This window comes from Amphibalanus amphitrite, unplaced genomic scaffold (genome assembly GCF_019059575.1).
Source record: "Amphibalanus amphitrite isolate SeventyFive unplaced genomic scaffold, NRLGWU_Aamphi_draft 000392F_arrow, whole genome shotgun sequence".
Taxonomy (NCBI): Eukaryota; Metazoa; Arthropoda; class Thecostraca; order Balanomorpha; family Balanidae; genus Amphibalanus; species Amphibalanus amphitrite.
This window is the reverse complement of record NW_024881886.1, coordinates 277,753-297,868: the sequence shown is the minus strand read 5'-3', so window position 1 is coordinate 297,868 and position 20,116 is coordinate 277,753. Positions and strand designations below refer to the sequence as shown.

General features: G+C 52.4%; 1 protein-coding gene across 16 annotated transcripts in view; it reads right to left on the bottom strand.

Moving 5' to 3' along the window:
• LOC122390348 (protein grainyhead-like) overlaps positions 1–20,116 on the bottom strand; it is a 74,716-nt gene that overhangs the window by 8,553 nt on the left and 46,047 nt on the right. For all 16 annotated transcript variants that reach the window (XM_043383207.1, XM_043383206.1, XM_043383209.1 and 13 more), the window contains 5 exons: positions 19,239–19,947; positions 8,714–8,889; positions 5,118–5,280; positions 802–913; positions 135–229 (listed from right to left, as the gene is read on the bottom strand). In XM_043383207.1, coding sequence (XP_043239142.1) covers positions 135–229; positions 802–913; positions 5,118–5,280; positions 8,714–8,889; positions 19,239–19,947 — 1,255 coding nt within the window. The remainder of the gene's footprint in view (positions 1–134; positions 230–801; positions 914–5,117; positions 5,281–8,713; positions 8,890–19,238; positions 19,948–20,116) is intronic.

Below are 20,116 nucleotides of genomic sequence, written 5' to 3'. Positions count from 1 at the left end.
ATGTATGACCGGAACACAAGAGGATACGGCTGCTTAACTGCCATTCAATATCGACACCCTCTGCTAAAAATAATCGGATTCAACTGAAATGGGTGTGCGTATAAAGTACAACAGAGAAGAGCGTTGAAGCTTACCTTTCCCGAGCTCTCCAGTGGGTTCCAGTAGACAGCGATGGCGTTGTGAGCCAGCTCGTCAATCCCTCCGTACAGGCCGATGCTGTTCTTGGTGTCTGCGAAAGACAGGCAGTGTTAGAACTGGGAGGGTGTTTATGAGCTGTAAGGTAGTCAGACCTCGATGAATTGCGATACTAAAGCCAGGCCGAGTAGAAGTAGTAAACTTAGAATGGTTTGTCTATAATTTACGCTCGGTTTCCAGTGAATCAAGTACTGTTAAACCAGAGCTAGATCAGCATAAAACAGCTGTAAACACTTCAATCATAGTTTGTTCCACATCATGCGATCACAATTATCTAGTGGCTTATGGTAAGGTCTCACAAATAAGTCTGAAACCTGATTACTCTTTATCAGATATTCCCTTAGGCAGCCTGTGCTCGGCAGTCGCACACCAGAAGGAGGAGACTGGCCTCTAGTCGGGACTTTGAGAACCTTACGATGAGTGAGAACCCCTCAAGAATCCTAACAGAAGTAAGAACCCTTAGAAAAAAAAGAAATTCCTCATATAAGTGAGAACCCTCTGAGAAATGATTACCCACAGAGAAGCCAGAACTCTGAGAAGTGAGAACGAAATTCCAGATAAGTGAGAACCCTCTAAGAACCCTCTGAGAACCCTCTGTGCACGTACCGACATCGAGGATGCGCTGTTTGACGCTGTGCTGCCGGCTGTGCCAGAACTGCCAGGCCTTCAGCTCGTCCTCCGGCGTCTTCTCCTCCCGGAACACGAGCAGAACCACGCTCTGTGAGAACAGACGAGAAGAGGGCGTCACTGAGAGCGTCAGAGGGGCAATGTGGCAGCGTGCAGAGTGAACACGGTAATACTGTGTTAGTGCATAGTTATTTGTTTATGCTGTGTTACACGTGTGGTTCCTTTTGGAACATACGGAATATGCTATTAATGCAGTATTATGAAGAGCGAAGAGACGGTGGTATTTTTTTGTGTTCTGTTTTGCAATGTGCAATAAACATTTGACCGCTGTGGATACGGTAAAATGTTAAAGGATAATGCCTCTATGTCGCAAAACCCGCACACTTTGGGTGTGTAAATACGTCTATTTCATAGCAGCAAAAGTACGAAAGTTTGTGACGCGTTGCCAATATCTCACCGATCATTTTCATTTATATGGAAATAGGATAATGCCCGTGGCCCAGTCATATAATCAGATGGCTCGACAACAGCTACCACACAATATGAGCCCATCACCGTCAGCACGCTTGTCTGAAAGCCCACTCTATTGACTGGCAAAAATAAATAGTCCGTAATTACAGCGTCATGTGATTATCTCCGGTGCATCTTAAAAGATCCTCAGCTGACGACAGCCTGCACGGCGTAGGTTGAAACGAGTGTGGGAGATCGCTTGAAATATACGCACGTGTGCGGTACGGGAATCAGCGGTGGCGGATCCATGCCGCCCCCGCCCCCGCCCAGAGCGGTACTCAATCATCGCCCACGCGGGCTCCGTGGCCGCCGCGCTGTGACTATTGTTTGTCCGTGCTAAGGATACGCTCGTCAGCTGTGTACTTGTCGCACGTAATCTCTGATCAGCCTGGAGGGGGCGTGGTTCAGTCACCTGCGCGTGACGACCTCTGCGGTAAGGTCACTGATCCTGCTGTTTCCTTCAGTCGTCGATACGCTTCCATTACTGTTTATGGTCCTCCGGAGGTCACTGATCAATGATCATCTCCGTGTGGTAGCTACGCTCATCGTAGCCTCGCGGAACAAAAACGACACGCACCCCCGGTCCGGAGATCATCGTCGCGGCGGCCGCTCGTCATGCTCAGTCCAAACGGACCCGACGGCTCCGTCGGAGCGACTTTTTGCGTCGACGCACGTCGTTTGGTATTCATGGGGAGCAGTGTTGCAACGGCGCCTGTTTGTGAACGTCGCCGGTGCGCAAAGAATCGCCGCAGATGCGCCGCGCAGTTTACCGCAATCAGGCGAGGCGTGCCGAGCGTTTTTTACCCATCGCGTCGATTACGCATAATTAGGCGATGGCGCTCACGACGAGAGATGAATTCGTTTGTCGGCCGTATCGCCGCCGGACGCGGGAGAGGGCGAGGATCGGCTCCGCTCCGAGCTGAGAGGCGGCCGGGGAGCGTGGGTGGTCGAAGTCCATTGGCGGCGATCGCCGGTGACGAACAGGCGCGTGACTTGCATTTCCGCAGCGCCCAGACGGCGGAGAGATGTAAGGAGACGAGAGGAGACGCGGGGATATTCGAAGAGGACCGGAAGGGGGAGTGAATGTCATTCCGTAGTGATGTATTCATGAACTGTGACGCTGCGGAACGTCAATGATGCAATATGACGGCTCGGGTTTCACTCAGTTTTATTTTGACTTCCGGTCATTAGATTCTCCATGGCTTGAGATTGATCTGTGGCGTGGGATTAGCGAGTCTTCGCTATTCACCCACACAGTGTTTCTGATCTTTAGCCTTGATGACCAATGCGCAGCCTCTCCCGACCTTGCGACTAGCAAAATGGCCATGTTGTTTACGGAACGTGCGAGTCGAGGTCAGCACGCGCAGTGCGTGGTCCCGGGAGTCTACCGTCCGCCCTCGCGGTGACCCTTCGGCCTACAATCTCTGAAGCTTGAAACGCCTTCGAGCAGCTCCAAATCCTCCCTAATCTGTTTTGTGATGAAGCCTCGGGCACTAACACGGGGCAGGGCAGCCTCCAAGGTCGCAGCATCTCACACGAGGCGGGTAGTAACAAGCGTTCCCTCTGACTCTGCATATTAAACGACCGCCGAGGTCGCCCATAATGTTTCAATCAGTGATGAAGTCGACCGAACCTCGTACACCATGTCTCTCGTACGCAGAAACCCGCAGCGCCAGCGACCCACCTGGGCGTGTGCCGCACTATGAATAGTAAACAAGCGCTCTTCTCCCGCGCTGGGGAAAGTGGCAATGATGGCCAAGGGATGCTAATTCGGCGCTCCATATTTGTCTCCAGATTGTCGACAATTTACATGAGCCACTTGTGAAACGTCTACGCCGACATGTGTCCCCCATTGTTTTGTGTATCCGAGAAAATTACCAAGAGAAGGCTATAATGAATTTCAATGTTCATCTCTGCCACTCTTACTGTATGACGTCATGAAATTGGCACTGTGCAATTGTGCATTGTGCAGTGCAGATCTTCGTCGCTTTCTTATGTCTCTGGCAAGCTTCTATTGATCTCCAGTGCAGGCTGCAGCGCTCCCAGAAGGGACTACGCCCTTTGTCACAGACTCTGACTAACCCCGACTCGAACTCTGTGCAGCTCCCCGGACAGACCAAGACCGATCAGCTCGCGCTGCATGGTCCGCGACACCATCCCTCATCGTCCCTCTGTGCCGTGTCGGGGGCAGGGTGGGCGCTGCGGTCGGCTTCTGAAGGAGGCAGTGCCGCCAGCCGGCAGCGCCAGCTAGTCACCTCGCTCGTGACATGATGGGCCCGCCCCTGTCTGTACCACTCTGGGCTCCACATTAGCGACAAGGTGTGTCTGCAGTCATGCAGGGCTGGCACGGTAGATGGGGTGATTCGCGGGACCCGAGACTGAGTCTGATTTCATGCTGCCTTTTATAGGATGAGGCAGATAGCTGAAACCTATATGAAACCTATAAATGTCGCTCTACTGCTTCAACTGCAAAGTGGGTATGCCCTTAAATTGCCCAGATTGGGTAAAAGCGATTCCACATCTTCAAGGTTGTGATAATAATCGGCCTTGTTCTTGTGAATTACGAGCTTTGCTAGGTACAGCTCTATTTATTCTGGCGTCGTCGGCTATCTTCGCTCTAAACCAAACATATCTCGTATCACCGGTAATAAACCCCGAATTACGCCTATATCACCCTACCTGCCCTGCATCTAGACTAACCACTCAGACCGCCCGCACTCATCCCGTACCACTCCAACAATCCCATGGTCTCCCTCCTGTCTTTTCTCTATTGTTTTTGTCTCCCCTGCCGTTGAGAGAAGTTAAAAAGAAGTTTACGTGCTAATGACAGCCTAAATGAATCTGCATTCACTGGCTTGATCTTAGGTGTTAAATTCACTGATTATTTGCAATCTGAAATGCCTGCTTCAATGTTAAATGTTTGCGGCGCTAAAATGCCGTTGCGCTTAAGTTCTCGTGGAATCAAAAGCAATAGCATGTTACGAAGGAAAGACATGTTGAAGTTTCTTGAATATGATATATTGCTCGGCTGGCTGTCACTTAACATTCCCGGTATTGCTGGGGCTGTCACATTGGAATCATCGCGTGATACATTTATCACCAATTTCGGGAAGGCGCTGCCGTAATTGTGAAATGCCCAGTATTTGTTCGTGGCGGGCAGGTGTAGCATGCCCTTTGATAAGGCCCATAACGTGCTATGGGGCGACTTTGAGCGGCATACGAACTATGTTCGCCTGTCTTAGGAGTTTCATTTTGCATGACTGATTATCATTGTACTTCAAGTGTGACACGCATTTTATCGCAACATCTTGGCCACTTTTAATAGGGTTTCGCATTGTTTTAAAATGACAATGTCGCATAGCACGCACTTATTGTAAGGCTCTTTTCCAAGGACTGCATCTAAAAAGTGGCATCATGCTTAGCAAATCCGTGCGTTAATTAAGCATGTTGAATGACCGACCATGCCATTATTTTCTTGCATTTTAGATTGAGCAAGCACACCGCACTATTGTTTGCTTCTTTTAGGTAACTGACCTCCATTCTGTTTCAACAAGCGTACAGGAAGGAAAGCTGCCAGCTTGACTACACCACTCACTTTTATATAGCCATCTAAGCTGCTCATTGTGGCATGCGGAACCATACAGTCCCTAAAGTTGGCATTATAGTTTATTTGGGCATTTTCTCCGTAAATCAAGACCTGGCTCAGCACAGCTATCCACCATGAACACAGTTTATGGAAAGTCTCAGAGTTTGGCAAATACCGACCTCAGAATCCCAGCACCTACCTTGACTGTGGCGTTCTTGAGCGGCTTGTCCGGATCGGGCACATACTCCATGGTGACGCCGTAGAACTGGCCCTTGTTGACGTATGTCAGCCGGTCGTCCTCGCGACGCTGGCTCGTCGAGATCGGCGTCTCCAGGAAGAAGCGGAAGCCGTAGTTGGAAAAGCTGCGAAACGGGTGCTTCAGTTAGGTCGAGGTTGAAAGAGAATGAGAATTGCACAACACATTTTTTTCTCATGGAAACTTATTTCGAGGGGTTTCTGTTCAAATATTCTGTGTTTGAAAAACAAAATGTATTGGTAAGTGGCCATCAGGTGTGGAGAGGATTGCTATCTGTCGGTAGCATAATATATCTGTATCTTTTAATATTTGTCCACACAGCTCTTTATGTGTAGAGTAAATAAAAGAGTGCTGAAATTTTATTGATGTGACACAACAAATTTATGATACGCCATGAGCAGAGTTTAATAACGTTATTACCCACTGCGGATGTCGTTTAATTACCTCAATTTTTACAACACCATAGCTTTGAGAGAAGTCAATAAATTGCAATTAAAGGCCTCGGATATCAATAAACCTTGCATGCATTACACCCAGCAACCTCGTCTTTATTAGCTCAATTCAAGTGGTTCAGACCATGCCATTAAAGAGCCCGTAACAGGGAAGTGTATGTGATTGCTTGCGAGCCCAGCGTAACGGTTGTAACGTTTAATTTACGAAGACGCACAACTCACAGCGCTTATTCATGCTCGCATTTTAAAAAGCTTAATATGTCAAAACATTATTACCAAGAACATTCGAAAACATGAAAAATATTTCAAAAAAATACCAAGCGAAGATTTCCATTGTGTATAGGAAAAAAAGCACGAATCGCCTACACAAGAACCCAAATGGCCCCTTAGAGAAACTCTCTTGATCGTTACTGCATCCTTAAGTCGGCCCTCATGACGCAGATAAGCGGTATTTATGAACGATTTTGCAACTGTGTCACAGCTCGAGGACGAGAGGCCTCGCGGTAACGGCGACAGAAACATTCACTGCCAGGACTGGACGTATGAAGTTACATCTGCTTTGCAACGGAGCTGCGGGCCAGCAGCGCTGCCTCCGTCGACCCCCCCCCCCCCCGCCCTCCTCTCCCGCCCGCCATGAGGACGGATGACTCCTCTGCAGCGAACGGGCCGGCCGGCGTGGGTGGACTGCGGCCCAGGGGCGGCAGTGGAAGTACCGAACTCTGCGCCAGGTCTAATCCCCGCTGGGACGAGGCGTTACTTAGAAACGGCAGGTTTTCCCAGTCGGCGTCAGGGACGCGTCTAGGAAGCGCCAGGAGGAGATACTTCATTTCATCGAACACATTTCAAGCATCTCATGCCGCTCGAGCGACTTTTTTTGGCCCCCCTATAACAAATCAGTCCATCGCCCTTCCATGTTTTGTAGTTTGTGCGCTTTGATTCTTCAAAATCTCTCACTTTTCTGTACCGTCACCGACTATATACCGTTTATCCCCTGCTTCGTACCACGCCACCTCCCGCCGGCCGCGCGTCTCTCGCACCAGAACGCGGTGCACTATTGTACTGGCACCAGAACACGGTGCACCAGTGCACAGTATGTACACACCGTCAATGCACGAGCGGCGCGGCGCGCCAACGGTCGGCGAGGGCGTGCCATGCCGACAGCCTGTGGCCGCCGCTTTGTGCCGGCATGAGGCGGCAGATCGGTGGTGCACCTCCCACGCCACTGCAGGCGGGCGCCCCGGCCGGCATGGTGACCGGCCGAACGGGGGAGAGACGGCAGACTGAGTCAGCCCCTCTGTCGGCGGGGACTGGGGCTGTTTACTCATTCGTCTGTGTCTGAGAGAGGGTGGCCCCAGGGAAGATTCACCCCAGAGTGAGGGAGATTTTTGAACGGAGTTTAAAAACGTTGCCTCTCAATCCGCCTCGCGATATTTTCCCTCCTTGCCGGGAGTTGATTTTGAAATATTCATGGGTCTGATACTCATGCTATGGAGAATCTGAAAGCGTTAATTTAAGATACTAACAAACGCTGTTGCATTGCACCAGATGTAAGGCTGGTGATCTCACCCTCGCTCTTGATTACGCCTCCACATCATCTCTCAGTGACTGTTCTGTTGCCTGTCCCCACTCTCCCCATGACTAACAGTGACCGTCTATTCACGGATATCTCGCGGCGGGCCGGCACTTCCTAGAACCTCCACCCCTCTGTGCAGGGTCGTGACATGAGACGGCGACCGCGCTCTCTACCGCCGGCAGTCCCTGGGGCGGCGTGACTTCACCGGTAGCGGGTAGCTCCTTCACGGACTTTGGTGCGGGGATTTTAACGGTGTCTGGCAGTGTTTGGCGCAGTTGAGAATGTAACTCTTGACGCAGCCCAGCACATCAGCATCCATTGGATGTGAATGCAAATTATAAATGCTCTTCACTGCTGTATCACCAGCTGTTAATTCGTTATATTCGCTTCTGTCTCTAGTCTGTCTTAAAAGTACCACGCAAAGTGACGGTGGATCCATCAAGCCTGACCAAGGAACGGCCTGCTGAATTTGAGTCACCGAAGCAATTGACATACTCGTCATTCCCCAGGTCAATTGGTTCGGTGACTTTCAAATTATAGCAGGCCCTTCCTCGGTCAGGCTTGATGGATCCACCGTCACTTTGCGTGGTACTTTTAAGACAGACTGTCTATCGCATGAGTTTTTTTCTGTTTCTAAAACAGTATAAAAGGAAGACAATAAGTTGAAACGCTGGTTATTGGTTAGAAAACTAAACTCGAGCTATTACTATGTCGGTAATCGAGTTTCTTGACTCAACGGAGTACCTTTCACCAAGTACCTATTTCTGGCCCGTCTCGGTCCTCTGACAAAGCCTAGCCATTCGTTTGCGGAAGGTTGGCCTCTACACTGTGCCTAGGGGCACGGGGCACCGCAATTAAGATTAATTACTACTCGCTCATGGCTACCCTTCTAGCCAAAGGGCGTTGTGCGGAGCGGGACTGTACCTACGTGTCCAGAAACGCGTGAGAACAGATGAATCATTTCCAGAACTGACCACATAAATCAAGATTTAAAGAAATAAACCGTAATCCCGCGCTTTATGGAGGCAGGTCATACTAAAGCAGAAATTAGTGACCTATAATTAGTCCAGATTTCCTCCGAGCCATTCTCCTGGAGAATAGTGCTATTGCACAAGATTACGGCTATCACACTTTAGGACGTCTAAATGGTTTGTGATCGTCAGCTCGGATCTGGCTAATGACGCACTACACTACACACGCTCAGAAGGCACGGCTGGATATTATTCGGTGTCACGAGGGGCCGCTGGTCCTTCCGTTAGGTCCTCGAATCACAGATAGTGATTGTCTACTGAGAGTTTTACATTAGGTAGCTGTGACATCAGAAGTCTTAAATTAATTTTAAGTGCATTATTACAATGAGAAAAACACCAAAGCCCGGCCGAACATTTATGTGCATTGTATTTTACTTTTCTCCTAGATAGCAAAAATACTTTCATAGCTCATGCATTCAGGACATTAGGACAACAAGCATGGGCACTGCTGGCGAGGGCCACCACTATTACTACGGTACTCACATTTTGGGAATGTGTATCTTATCGACCTCGGTCTGTCGGCCGAAGTCGTGCCAGGGCCGTGACCTGGACACTGCCGGGGGCGTGGCACCGGGCCGCAGCACGGTCGGGTCAGCGGTCAGCACCTGCTGCTGACCGGCCGTGCCGCACATATCTGTGTACTCGAACCCGGTGGTCGTCTGAAAAAGGAGAAACCTCCAGTCAGATTGTGTATTTTGATAGTGTCTGAAGGGTGGGTATGGGTAATGGTAATGGACACAGAAAACTAGGCCAGCACAGAACTGTTGGACATGGTGCTACCTCTTCTAATGGTGGACATGACAGCAAGCTTTTGCGAACAACAGGAAAAGCGTTATTAGTAGATGGAGATCTTAGAAGGAATTACATAAGAAATTTTTATCGTTGAGTGTAACTTCTTTTTCTATCATGAAGGGGAAACAATGCTAGTAAACTCAGTTTTGACGTTTGGAGCACTTCACATCAGTTCTCATTAGCCATAACAATGTGTCGGCAAGTAACTTTATCAATAAAAACAGCATGCACAGCACAAAATTGCCACATATTACGTGATTTCCCCGAGGCTTTGTGTGCTTTCGTGGTGATTGCATGATAAACCATCAATAGACATTATGCACTCATGTCAATGCAGCATTAGAATGCATTAAAATGCATTAGAATGCACCGTGTCATCGCATGTATGGCTATGTCTTAGAATGATTGCATTGCACCATCATTAGATATTCTAGGGTATTTGCGGTCATTCCGTTGGGTGACTAACGCCTTTTAGCGCTCCTTTGCGGACACCCTTTGTGGAAATAATCAGACAATGAATCATGCGGTTCGAATCACTGGTCAAATTGGGTGACTCATCACATAAAACACAATTTCTTTGTTGGGTGGACTGAGCAGTGAAACGATTCCATTGGCTACTGCTAGAAATGGGCAAGAGAACAAGAACTCAATACCATTAGAAATATGATTTTGATAATACGGCAGCTGAATGTAAATTGGATCTATCATGACCAGTACTGCACAGTGTTTTATGATTCACCTAGCATATGGATCATTGAAATGCATCAGCCTGATCGCGACATGGAATTCGGCCAATGGCCAGCGGGTAGACATGCGACCGTCATGTATCCCTCTGTACACAGACCCCGCCTCTGCTATCCTCTGGGATCTCTTCGCAGAACAGCAGCTGGTCTCCAGTCCGAGAACATTGTGGAGCATTGAACGATGACTTCTTAGTCCACATGAGAAGCTGGAAGAGACTGATCGGCTTCGACTTGGCATTTGTTGGATAAGCATGACAATTAAATTCATCTAACAATGACACCGAGATGCCGGGGCGAAACGAGTGCCTTTTTACTTCCTTCACATCACGCAGAATATTTTCTCCTCAACCGCATCCGCCAAATTGCCACAAATAGCATGCATCGATAACCGCAAATGTGCGTCTCTAATCTGGCGTGCCCCGTCCGGTGCAGGGGGATGTCGTCCCGGTTCTCCCCATGTATTATTCGCCAATCAGCTTAACACTACCAGTGACGTCACTGGTGGACTGCCAATCTGGGCCGGCCGGCCGGCCGGGCCCGTGGAAGGCCAAACGCAGACGTTTTCAGAAAAGCGTAAGCCGTATAGATACAGTCGTGGATGGAGTTTTGCTGTAATTCGGCTATCCAAGAGTGCGTCAGGGTACCAGGACCCTGATAAAGGTCATAGTGAACCGGCATCTGATAAAACCCGTTCACGGCTTAGCAGCCGACTTCGACCCTTCGCCCTCGTAAAGCACAAAGGCTTGCCGGTCATCAATCCACCTGCATCTCCTCATCTGCTTACTGCCTATATCGACCAGTTACTGCAGCCGTTTTGGAGCGGCTCACACCATTGAGTGCGCGTGGCCGACTGCCGCCCCGATGCCATCCCCGGCACCGACACCGGCGCGGCGAAGCTGACCCATGGGGGGGGGGGGCTGCTAATTAGTTGAGCCGGAATTGGGATAGAAGCCGGTATGGGATTGGGATAGCAACTCAGCGAGACTAAGGGATTGTGTTGTGCCTTCGGTAGGCCCCCAAAATCACCGGTGTAGTGCCCTCAGGGCCGCCGGTTATGAAGCCTTTGGAGGCACTGGTGTGGGCACTCACAGGTTGAGGTACCGGTGTGAAGCCCTCAGAGGCATTGGTGCGGGGCCCCCGAGGTGCCGCTGTAGGCCCTCTGAGGTGCTAGTGTGTGGCCCTCAGAGGCGCCGGTGAGGGTCCTCACAGTTGCCATTGTGGGCCCTCAGAGACACTGCAGTGTGGGGTTATTACAATCGGGTGTGGGACCCTTAGAGCTGCTTGCTCGAACCCTTTATAAGCCGACAGGGGCTCTCAGAGACCGACAAGGGGCCCTCAAGAGGTCTGCGGTGTCTTCAGTAGCCCTGTGGAGTCCTCAGAGACCAGCAAGGTACTCTCAGACGCCGGTGGGGCCCTCAGAGTCGTCGGTGTGGGGCCCTCAAAAGTCACCGGTGAGTGGCCACTGGCCGTCCGATGCGAAGGTCCCGTCTGGGGCCGTCAGAGGCTCCGGCGTTGAGCCCTCAGAGCCGCCGATATATGGCCTTAAGAAGCACTGGTTTGGGCCTTTAGGACTTCATTCAGGGGTGCCGGTTGAACTCAGAGGTGGCAGTGTGGGGCCCTCAGCTGGGCACCGGTTTGGGGCTTTCACAGCCGCCGGTGAGCGCCCTCGCAGGCGCCGTTGTGGGGGCCTTCAACCATTGGTTTATGGGGTCATCACAGGCGTGTGTGGAACCCTTAGAGCTGCTGGTCCCTGATAGGCCGGTAAGGGCCCTCAGAGGTCGCCAATGGGCCCTGAGAGGCCGGCAAGGGGCCCTCAAATGCCGACAAGGGACAATAAAAAGCCGGTGTGTGACTCTTATGGAGAGAAGTGTGGCTATTCGGAGCACATAAGGTGTTCTTTCGAGCCCTGTGGGGCCCTTCTGAGTCGAAAATGCCAGCGTGGACCCTCAGCCGCCAATTGGCGTCGCAGGGCCCCTCGGGCCCGAGAGGCCCCCTGATCCGATGGGGGCACGTGCCCCCTGCTCCCCCCTCCGGGTGCAGATAGAGAATGCAATCGGCGGTGCGGGACACAACTGCAATCGTTCCTTCTCCCGTCGCGAGGTCGCCCATCCGACCCATATCCCCAGATTGTCAACCCTGGGGCTCGGGTCGGCAATGTATCGGCAAGGAAATCAGCTTTAGGTGGGTAAAAAAGTTATTAAGAGTCATTAGTTGTCGTTACGTTCAATAATAACAACGATAAAGTGCCAAATGTACGGGGACCCGCAGTTGCTACTGTACACGAACCCCAAGTCTAACCGGCTGTCCTGTCCAGTAACAAGTGATAACATTGATATCGACTGCCCGTCCCTGTACAAGAGCAGCTGAGGTTTTCTCTGCGTGCCCTCTGACAGCTTATCGTTGTTCCCTGTGAGGGTGCTGGGACAATATACTCAGGGTCGCTGTACTGTAGCAACTGCGGGTCCCCGTACCCGACATACGGCTTGGAGCCGGGCGCCGCGCGGTCTCCACCAGTGACGTCACGCTAATGCTTAGCGACCGGTCCATTGGAAATTGCGGGATGATTCTACCTCTCTTATACGGCCTTGGTCCGGTGATGGTCACCGTTCTGCGGTAGAGGTGACTGCGGTGGAGGGTTTTCAGTTACTGCGGAAAGACGCGCCCCTGAGACGCTCTCTGTGGATGGGTTTTCCCTGAAGAAGCACCCTTCAGTCTTCAGTGCGGAATGTCCGGGGCCGTGACAGGGATACTTCATCACCCTCTATAATGTCCGGATAGGAAAGGGCGAGAGCGACACGAGCCACAGCTATCCTCAATCTTCCTCCTTCTCTGCCTCAGATCGTCTCTATCTGTCCTAAGATTGCTCCTACTCCCCAGCAAATCGATCTCCTACCCATCCTCAAATCGTTCCTTTAACCATCCTTAAGTCGCTCCTTGAACCATCCTCAGATTGCTTTTATATCCGTCCTCAGATTGTTCTGTTCATGTCCGTCAGATCGCTCTCCTCTTCCTCAGAACACCCCTTCTCTCCATCAAATCACTTCTCTACCCGTTCTTAGATTGCTCCTCTTTCCTCTCCCTCAGACCACTTTTCCATCTATCCTCACATCCCATGCCGTCCTCGTCCTCACGGCTGGCTAGTCAGCCTCTGAAAACAGTGGCGTTCCATGAACACTCGCCACCCCAGCGCGGTCATATTTTACCTGTCACACCGCGTCGAGCGATCACGATGAGAGGCCGCCATCGTCTGCGGCCAAAACGGTCCCATCGCCCCGCCCTGACGCTCTCTAATCGCATGACATGGCTCGTCAGCGGCCAATTAATTCCTGCACCGGGTGCAGCGACGGAGCACAACGGGCGCGAACGGCGCCCATGGCCCTGCAGTTCGCCGTGCTCACGTGCAGGGGGTGTTATGATTGCCGGCGGATGACAGAGCGATAGCGGCGGGCCCGGCAGCGGTCCCAGCGTCCTCTGAGGTCGAGGACGTTTTCCTGCGCCTAAAAAAGGGTAGAGAAGGATGGAAAGAAGTGAATGGTAATACAGAAAGAGAAAGAGGGAGAGAGAGAGATAGAGAGAGAGAGAGAGAGAGAGAGGCTGAGGCGAAATAAGAGAGCGAGAGAGCTGGAGGAAAGGGTGGAGAGAGAGAGGGATGCTGATCAAACCAAACCAAGGCACAGGAAGACGACGGTCGTGCGAGCTGAAGACAGAGGATTGGGAGAGTTGGGAGAGAGTGAGTGAGGATCTCAGCGCCCTGATCGTGGGCTGCGAGTGATTGATGGTGTGCTTTGATTTGGGTTGCTGCCAATCACTGCCTATCTGTTAAGTGGCGAGGAGGCTGGCCAAGGTACCGTGGTGTCGACTCTGCTCTTTGGCATGCCGCAGGGCTGATTAGAGGAGAGAGAGAGAGAGAGAGAGAGAGAGAGAGAGAGAGAGAGAGAGAGAGAGAGAGAGAGAGAGAGAGAGAGAGGAGAGAGAGAGATAGAGAGAGGGGGATGATGAGGAAGGAAGATAGTGAGAGGGAGAGAGAAAGAGAGAAAGAGAGAGAGAGAGAGAGAGAGAGAGAGAGAGAGAGGAGAGAGAGAGAGAGAGAGAGAGAGAGAGAGAGAGAGAGAGAGAGAGAGAGAGAGAGAGAGAGAGAGAGAGAGAGAGAAAGACAGACAGATGGGAGGGAGGAGACCCAATATGACTTCATGTGTCACGTTAAGTACACCTTGGCAGTGGAGAACGCAGAGCGCAAGTGATGGATGTAGCCCGACATACATTCACTCGTGGCATCCAAATGGACGGTGTGGCCCAGCCCCCAAGCCGTCCCCAGGCCTGAGCAGACGGCTAAAAATGCATGTGACCTTCATCTCGCGTTGTCAGTCTGAAGCGACTCGCTTGGAAAACATATCTCCGCCTGAATGGAATGTGTAATGGGTCGTGCCGGCAGCATGGCCAATATATGCCGTCATTGGTATGGGTCCGATGTCCATCCCAAAGACATCCGTGACGTTAAAATATCGCGGCCGTTTGACCAAATAGATACTTCAAGGTCGGTCCCTGCTGGAAACAACTCCGCCTCTGGTCATTCGCTCAGATTTCCCAAATCGTGTGGCACAGGTGTTAGAGCTAGGGGGTGATTGAACATTGCCTAACGCTACACTTCGGCAGCTTTATTTATTCAGGTAATCTGTACAAGCCAACTGAAGCGTAATTTTATTGCTGGTCGCTTCACGGTAATTTCACTTTCACCACCGCGTTAAGATTTCAAACAAGGGAGTAAAAGACGTAATCGCACGTAACCTTGGTTAATAGGCGAGTGTTCAGTGACACTTTCACGTCAAGTGGTGCTCTAATCATGTTAATTGCCTGCCATGCGAGTTACATACACTTCAATGACTCGAATGAAGGAAAGCTAATTAGATTCTTTCGAGTTACTAACATGGAAAGCAAATTTTACATTGAAATTCATGTTCCATAATCGGAGACAAACTACAGACCGACGACATTTTTACAGTGCAGGATTCTGGAAATTTATAGACCTGTCGCATTTTCTCCATCATGGAGAAATAACTCGGATAACGGTCGCGGTGAAATCGACAAAGAGCTCGTTCGAAACAAAATGGCCAAATAAAACCCTCCCATAACCCAAGTGCCACAAAAAATCGGGAAGTTAGCCTGCCGCCGGAGCATCCCATGAGGACCGACATCGAATTGCTTTCGAAACCTGGACTCGGAGATGGACTCCCGCCAGGTCACGTTACACCCACCACGGTGGTCACTTTTCATCTTGGCGATATCCTTTAGTGCCGTCAACCCCGACAATTAGTCACCGCGTCCCCCGCTCCCGAACTACGCCGGACGGGTGAACTTTCTCCGCTCTCTGAGAGACCCTTCCCCTCTCATCTCCGTCACCTTCACGGACACAGCTCGGCTGAATGGAGGCGAGCATTCGTCACAGTCCCGTTACGTGACGAAACGGCGTGACCTGTGACCTGGCGCGGCCATTACGCCAAGGTCGCCTCTGAGGGGCGAACCGGGTATCACGTGGGCAGCAGCTGGCCGTGAGAATTAGCCGCCACCAACCAGCAACCCGAGCTTGACCAGGCGGATTTCGCTCCCCATGGCTAATCGGAAATTTCACGAGCGAGTTTGTGTCGTATCATTGTCGTATATTAATTGATTCTGTTTCCCGACTCATTCGTTGAAGCGCTGAAACATGTGTTTATTGTGTAGCAAACAACCTGAGAGTGCATAGTTTACCGATAAGTTACAGCCTGGGATGGGACATCGTTTGTTCGGACCCTGCACTTAATTGAAACTTTTCGAATATTAGGATAAGTACCTCTAAATCAATTCACGCGTGTCTTCCACTTACTTCGATGCCACTCTCATAATACTCTCATAATCTCACCCTCTCAGTTAATCAGCTCATCGCAGCAGTTCATTATACCTGTGACTCTCGCAGCTGCTGCTCTCCAGACACGCATGCACGTGCCCCCGTGGCGCGTGACAACGAACAACCGCTGGGGACGCGTGCTGAGGCCTTGACACGGGGCAAAAAGTGCCGCCCGGCCGCCAACAGCGCTGCCGTGGGTGCCGATGTGCCGCCTGAGATAGACCCGAGTTCGAGGGGGGATACAGGATGAGTGGCGGGGTAGGCAGGCAGGCATGCAGAGGGCAGACAGGCAGGTAGGCAGGCAGGTATGCAGACAGAGAGACAGACAGGCATACAGACAGCCGGACAGAAAAATAGACGTTCACGCTGACATGGGTCTGGCGATCTTCCGGTAAGTCACAACTGACATCGTCACTTTGAGGATACATAGGAAGGAGGAGGGTGCAAGGATAGGTCAGTAAAGCAGTACAGGCCACTGAATTGCTTTGGGACGCCCCATGAGGTACCAATCCACATGACTAATCACCTTCCGTCAGGTCAGACCGAAAGCGTCTTCCATTCCAGCATAAGATCGTCGTTAAAAGCAATCGAACCTTATCAGTGAGACACCTTGTGTACTCACTCGCCCCTTTCAGATAGCTCACCCAGCATCTCAGCCTTTTCAGAGCCACCCCTGAACACCTTATGCCCGAGCCTCGCGTTCATGTCACGCCGGGTGGCCCTCGGCGCCGGTTGGCTTCCAGCGCAGGAGCCCACATCTGACCGGTGATGCATCACGGTCGGCTCCGGTGACCCTGAGACCGGGGATGGTCCCATCTCTGGGGACGAAAGTGACCGTCCGACTGACCGTCCACCGCCCGTCGTCCGCCGTCCGTACCGTCCACCGTCCACCGCCCGTCGCCGCTGGGGGTCGTCACCGCCCAGAGCCGGCCGTCGGCACACGTAAAAAACGTGTAGCGCGCGCTAATCACTCGCCTAATTAACCTAGTCGCCGGTCAAATGCACTCTAAGTGGTGGATGGGATAACTGGGTCGCGCTTATGGATGGTAATAGGGTGGTGAGGTAAGGTGGGTAAGATATGGATTTGTTTCCGACCCCGCCCGAAAGGGTAGGTGAACAAGTGTCCACTTGAGACGTCTCAATTACCTCCCGCTGTGGGGGACAATGAGCGAGGAGTTTTTGTCGTGCTCGGGCGGGGCTCGTTTCTCGCGCCAGCTCCGTCGGCAATTCTGCATCGTTGGCGAACCTCAAGAGTCGCCATCATGGCATATAATCAGGAGAGGTCATCAACTCACGCCATGACAGGAGTGCAGTTTCGGCGGCGCTCAGACCTCGTGAACTGCATCTCTGATTTCTCAGAGTCACGCAGTCCTGTGACACTTCATCTCACTGCTCCTCGCCTAGTGTTCCGACACACATATGTGGCTATGGTTTACTGGAACATTTCTCGGAATGTCCGCTATCCTCCATCGGTACCGTTTTGACCTCGGCCGAGGACTGACCCTCAGGGGGACCGCGTCCAAATGTCCTCGATGCGCCGCTTTCTCGGTGCGTCGCGGCGGTCTCGGCGCGTTTACGACAAACGCCACTTTTCCCGGCGCTGTGCCACTATCGCCCTAATTGACGACGGCGCGCCGTTAACGAGCCCGGCGCGATCTTAAAAGGCGCTCCGGAGATGTCACTCCGCTTTCGTCTCGGCGCTCGCTGTTAATCTCGTTGTCTTTGGCCGGCAGCGACTTTTAATTGAAAGTCCAGCGCGCGGCCGTTTTTGCGTTGGCTCGTTGTCCGATTCTCATTGTGCGCTGTTTTGAGCTGTCATCTTTGTTTGTCCAGGAACATTCGTGTTTCGCCGAGAACATTTTCTAGTCAGATGAAGGATATAAACGTCACGCGGATTACAAAGACGCGCACTATCAAATCGCTGAAGCGATAGGATGTGCCCACCTGCGTAAAATACCTCCCTCCTCGGCACTCTGAAATATTCAGCGGCATACCCTCAAACGAGAAGCTCTCGGATGAATGCCCAAAGTATACGATGGACGTAACGATTGTCGTCCATCAGTGACATCGTCGGACCTAAAGCAGCCCGAAAATGGCGCGCACTCCATGTTATAAATTCCACCTTCCACCATCATACGCCAGTCTGATTTTTGTGGCGTCACATCACCTGCCTGTGATCACTGCCCACTGCAGTGCTCAGTCGCTCTCAGCTCAGTTTGCACCGCCGCGCTGCTCAGAGAGCCGATAATCTGGTGGAAGCCGACCCGTTGTGTAAATTCCCAGCTGAGCCTATAGCGGTACCGATCTAATCCCCGGCACTGATGGCCGTCTCTGTACCACCCAGAAACAAGCTCCGAGTCTTAATTCCGCGCCGGCGCTCAGAGGACGGAGCGGCTGTCTCCGAGCGGCGTCTCGGAGTCGGGAGTCGGCCCGCCGGGCGACAGTCGGCTCTAATCTGGGATGCACCGAGCGCCCCCGTCCACTGCCGCCGGCAACAGGACGATATATGACTCGGATTCAAAGGAGCGACAGAGATCCGCCGCAGAGCAGCTGAATAGCGCTATCCATTGGCAAGCTTATTTGGCTGAATTGGTCACGGATAGGCGGCGGTGGAGGAGAGAGGTCACATCGGGCGGGTTTTCAGCTCGCGCCGGGTCAGCACGGGGTCAGGACAGACGAATAGTCATGACCCGGCGGGGGGTCGCGTGGGAGCCCACCCGAGACACGGGTAATGGCTCCAAGATGCACCGGCGCCCACGTTCCAGTGGCGTCTTACAAAGTCTAATTAAGGTTACAGATAATACGACGATTTACGGCAGCCTCAGTTGCCACTGAAGGGGACTGAAGGGAGCGATTATTTAGAGCTTCGTAATGGGCGCGTGACAGAGGGGCTGGCAGACCGCCATTATGGTGGCAAAAAGACAAATGCCGGATATCAGAACATGCCATGAACGAATGAGCCCGGTTTCTAAATGCTGTTAACTCCGGCATAACATGAATGTTTGCGATTCAAATGGAAGGATTAAGTTAGTGTGGCCGCATCGGGCACCGATTGCTGCCATCTTGGAATCAGCGAACATCTGGCTCCACATGTCCGTCGGTGCAACTTAGTTATCAACGTGAGCACAGACATGTACGGATATCATCTGCATGTTTGTCGTGTACGGCGGACTAACGACAGGATTTTCCACGCCCACACGACGAACAAACGCCGGTGACTCGCGTGCCGACTGGCCCCGATCCCGGCCGATAGCTCGCGGCTCGTGAGGCCGCTCTGTTGACGCAGAGGGCGGGGCGGGATGCTGCAGCCCACGCCAATGGCAGTGCAACCCGGCACGGACCGCTGAGAGCATCATGGACGGATGAACGGTCCACCCGTGATAATATTTGTCCGTCTCAAGTACACCCTTCCCTAAGAAACCAGTGTGCTCAGTGTTGAAGCGCTCAGGCCATGATGCAACGAGATGCTACCAAAGGGTTCCCTCGTTTACACAAATATCTTACCAGGATCTTCGCCAAAATCAAGCCCCATTCCACACAACCCTAAGCAAACACCATAACACACCCATCCCCCGGAGTGCCAGGGACTGACCTGTTGCAGGGTGTTGCTCTGGTCCCGCGGTGTGGTAGCCTCTGCTCCGATCCCGCTGTCCGGAGACGGCAGATCCACCGTCAGCCCTTGTCCGGGCAGCTTATACACCGCCGAGCCGGGCCTCATGTAGCGCTCTACAAACTGTGCGTGACCGTCCTGTCCGTCGGCATACACGGGCGCGGCGCGGCCGGTCGTGTACTGCTCCCCGCCGGCTGTCGGGTAGTACGGGTCACGGTAGTACGGGTCCGTAGTCACCGCGTACGTGGCACCGCTGGTCCTCAGCCCCGGCTGTCCGTAGGTGGCTGTCGGTGACGGAGGCATCGCGCTGTACTGTGAGATGGGCTCGGCAAACACCTGTGCCGGAGCCAGTCCCGTGTACTGGGCGGCGTAATGACCCGTCGACATGTCCTTCGGTGACGGAGAGTCGGCGTGAAGCAGAGCCACAGGTTGTTGAGTCCCGTACCGACCCGGGCTGCCGTCTGGCTCCTCCACCTTCCCGCCCAGCTCCAGAGCGCCGTTAACGATAACGACGCGTCGGTCCTCGGGTCGTTCGGGCGAGCGGCGAGCCGTCAGGTCCTCGGCCTCGCGTTTGACGGCCGCTGGGTCGGTCAGCAGAAGTCCGAGCTCGCTGCTCGCAGTCAGCTCGTCGCCGATCTTGCTCTGAGTGGAGATGAGGGCGTTTGGCGCGCTCACCGCCGCCGCTGAGCTTCTGCAATAGAAGGAGGCGGAGGGTCAGACGCGGGCATGGAGATATTTTGAAAGTTGGAAAATGTCGACACTGATTAAAATTCTGGTAATGTCTTGAATTTGAGTATGCTGTACCGCCAGTGTTTTGAATGGTAAGAGTTACTGTTGATGTTGAAAGCGAATTTTTAACC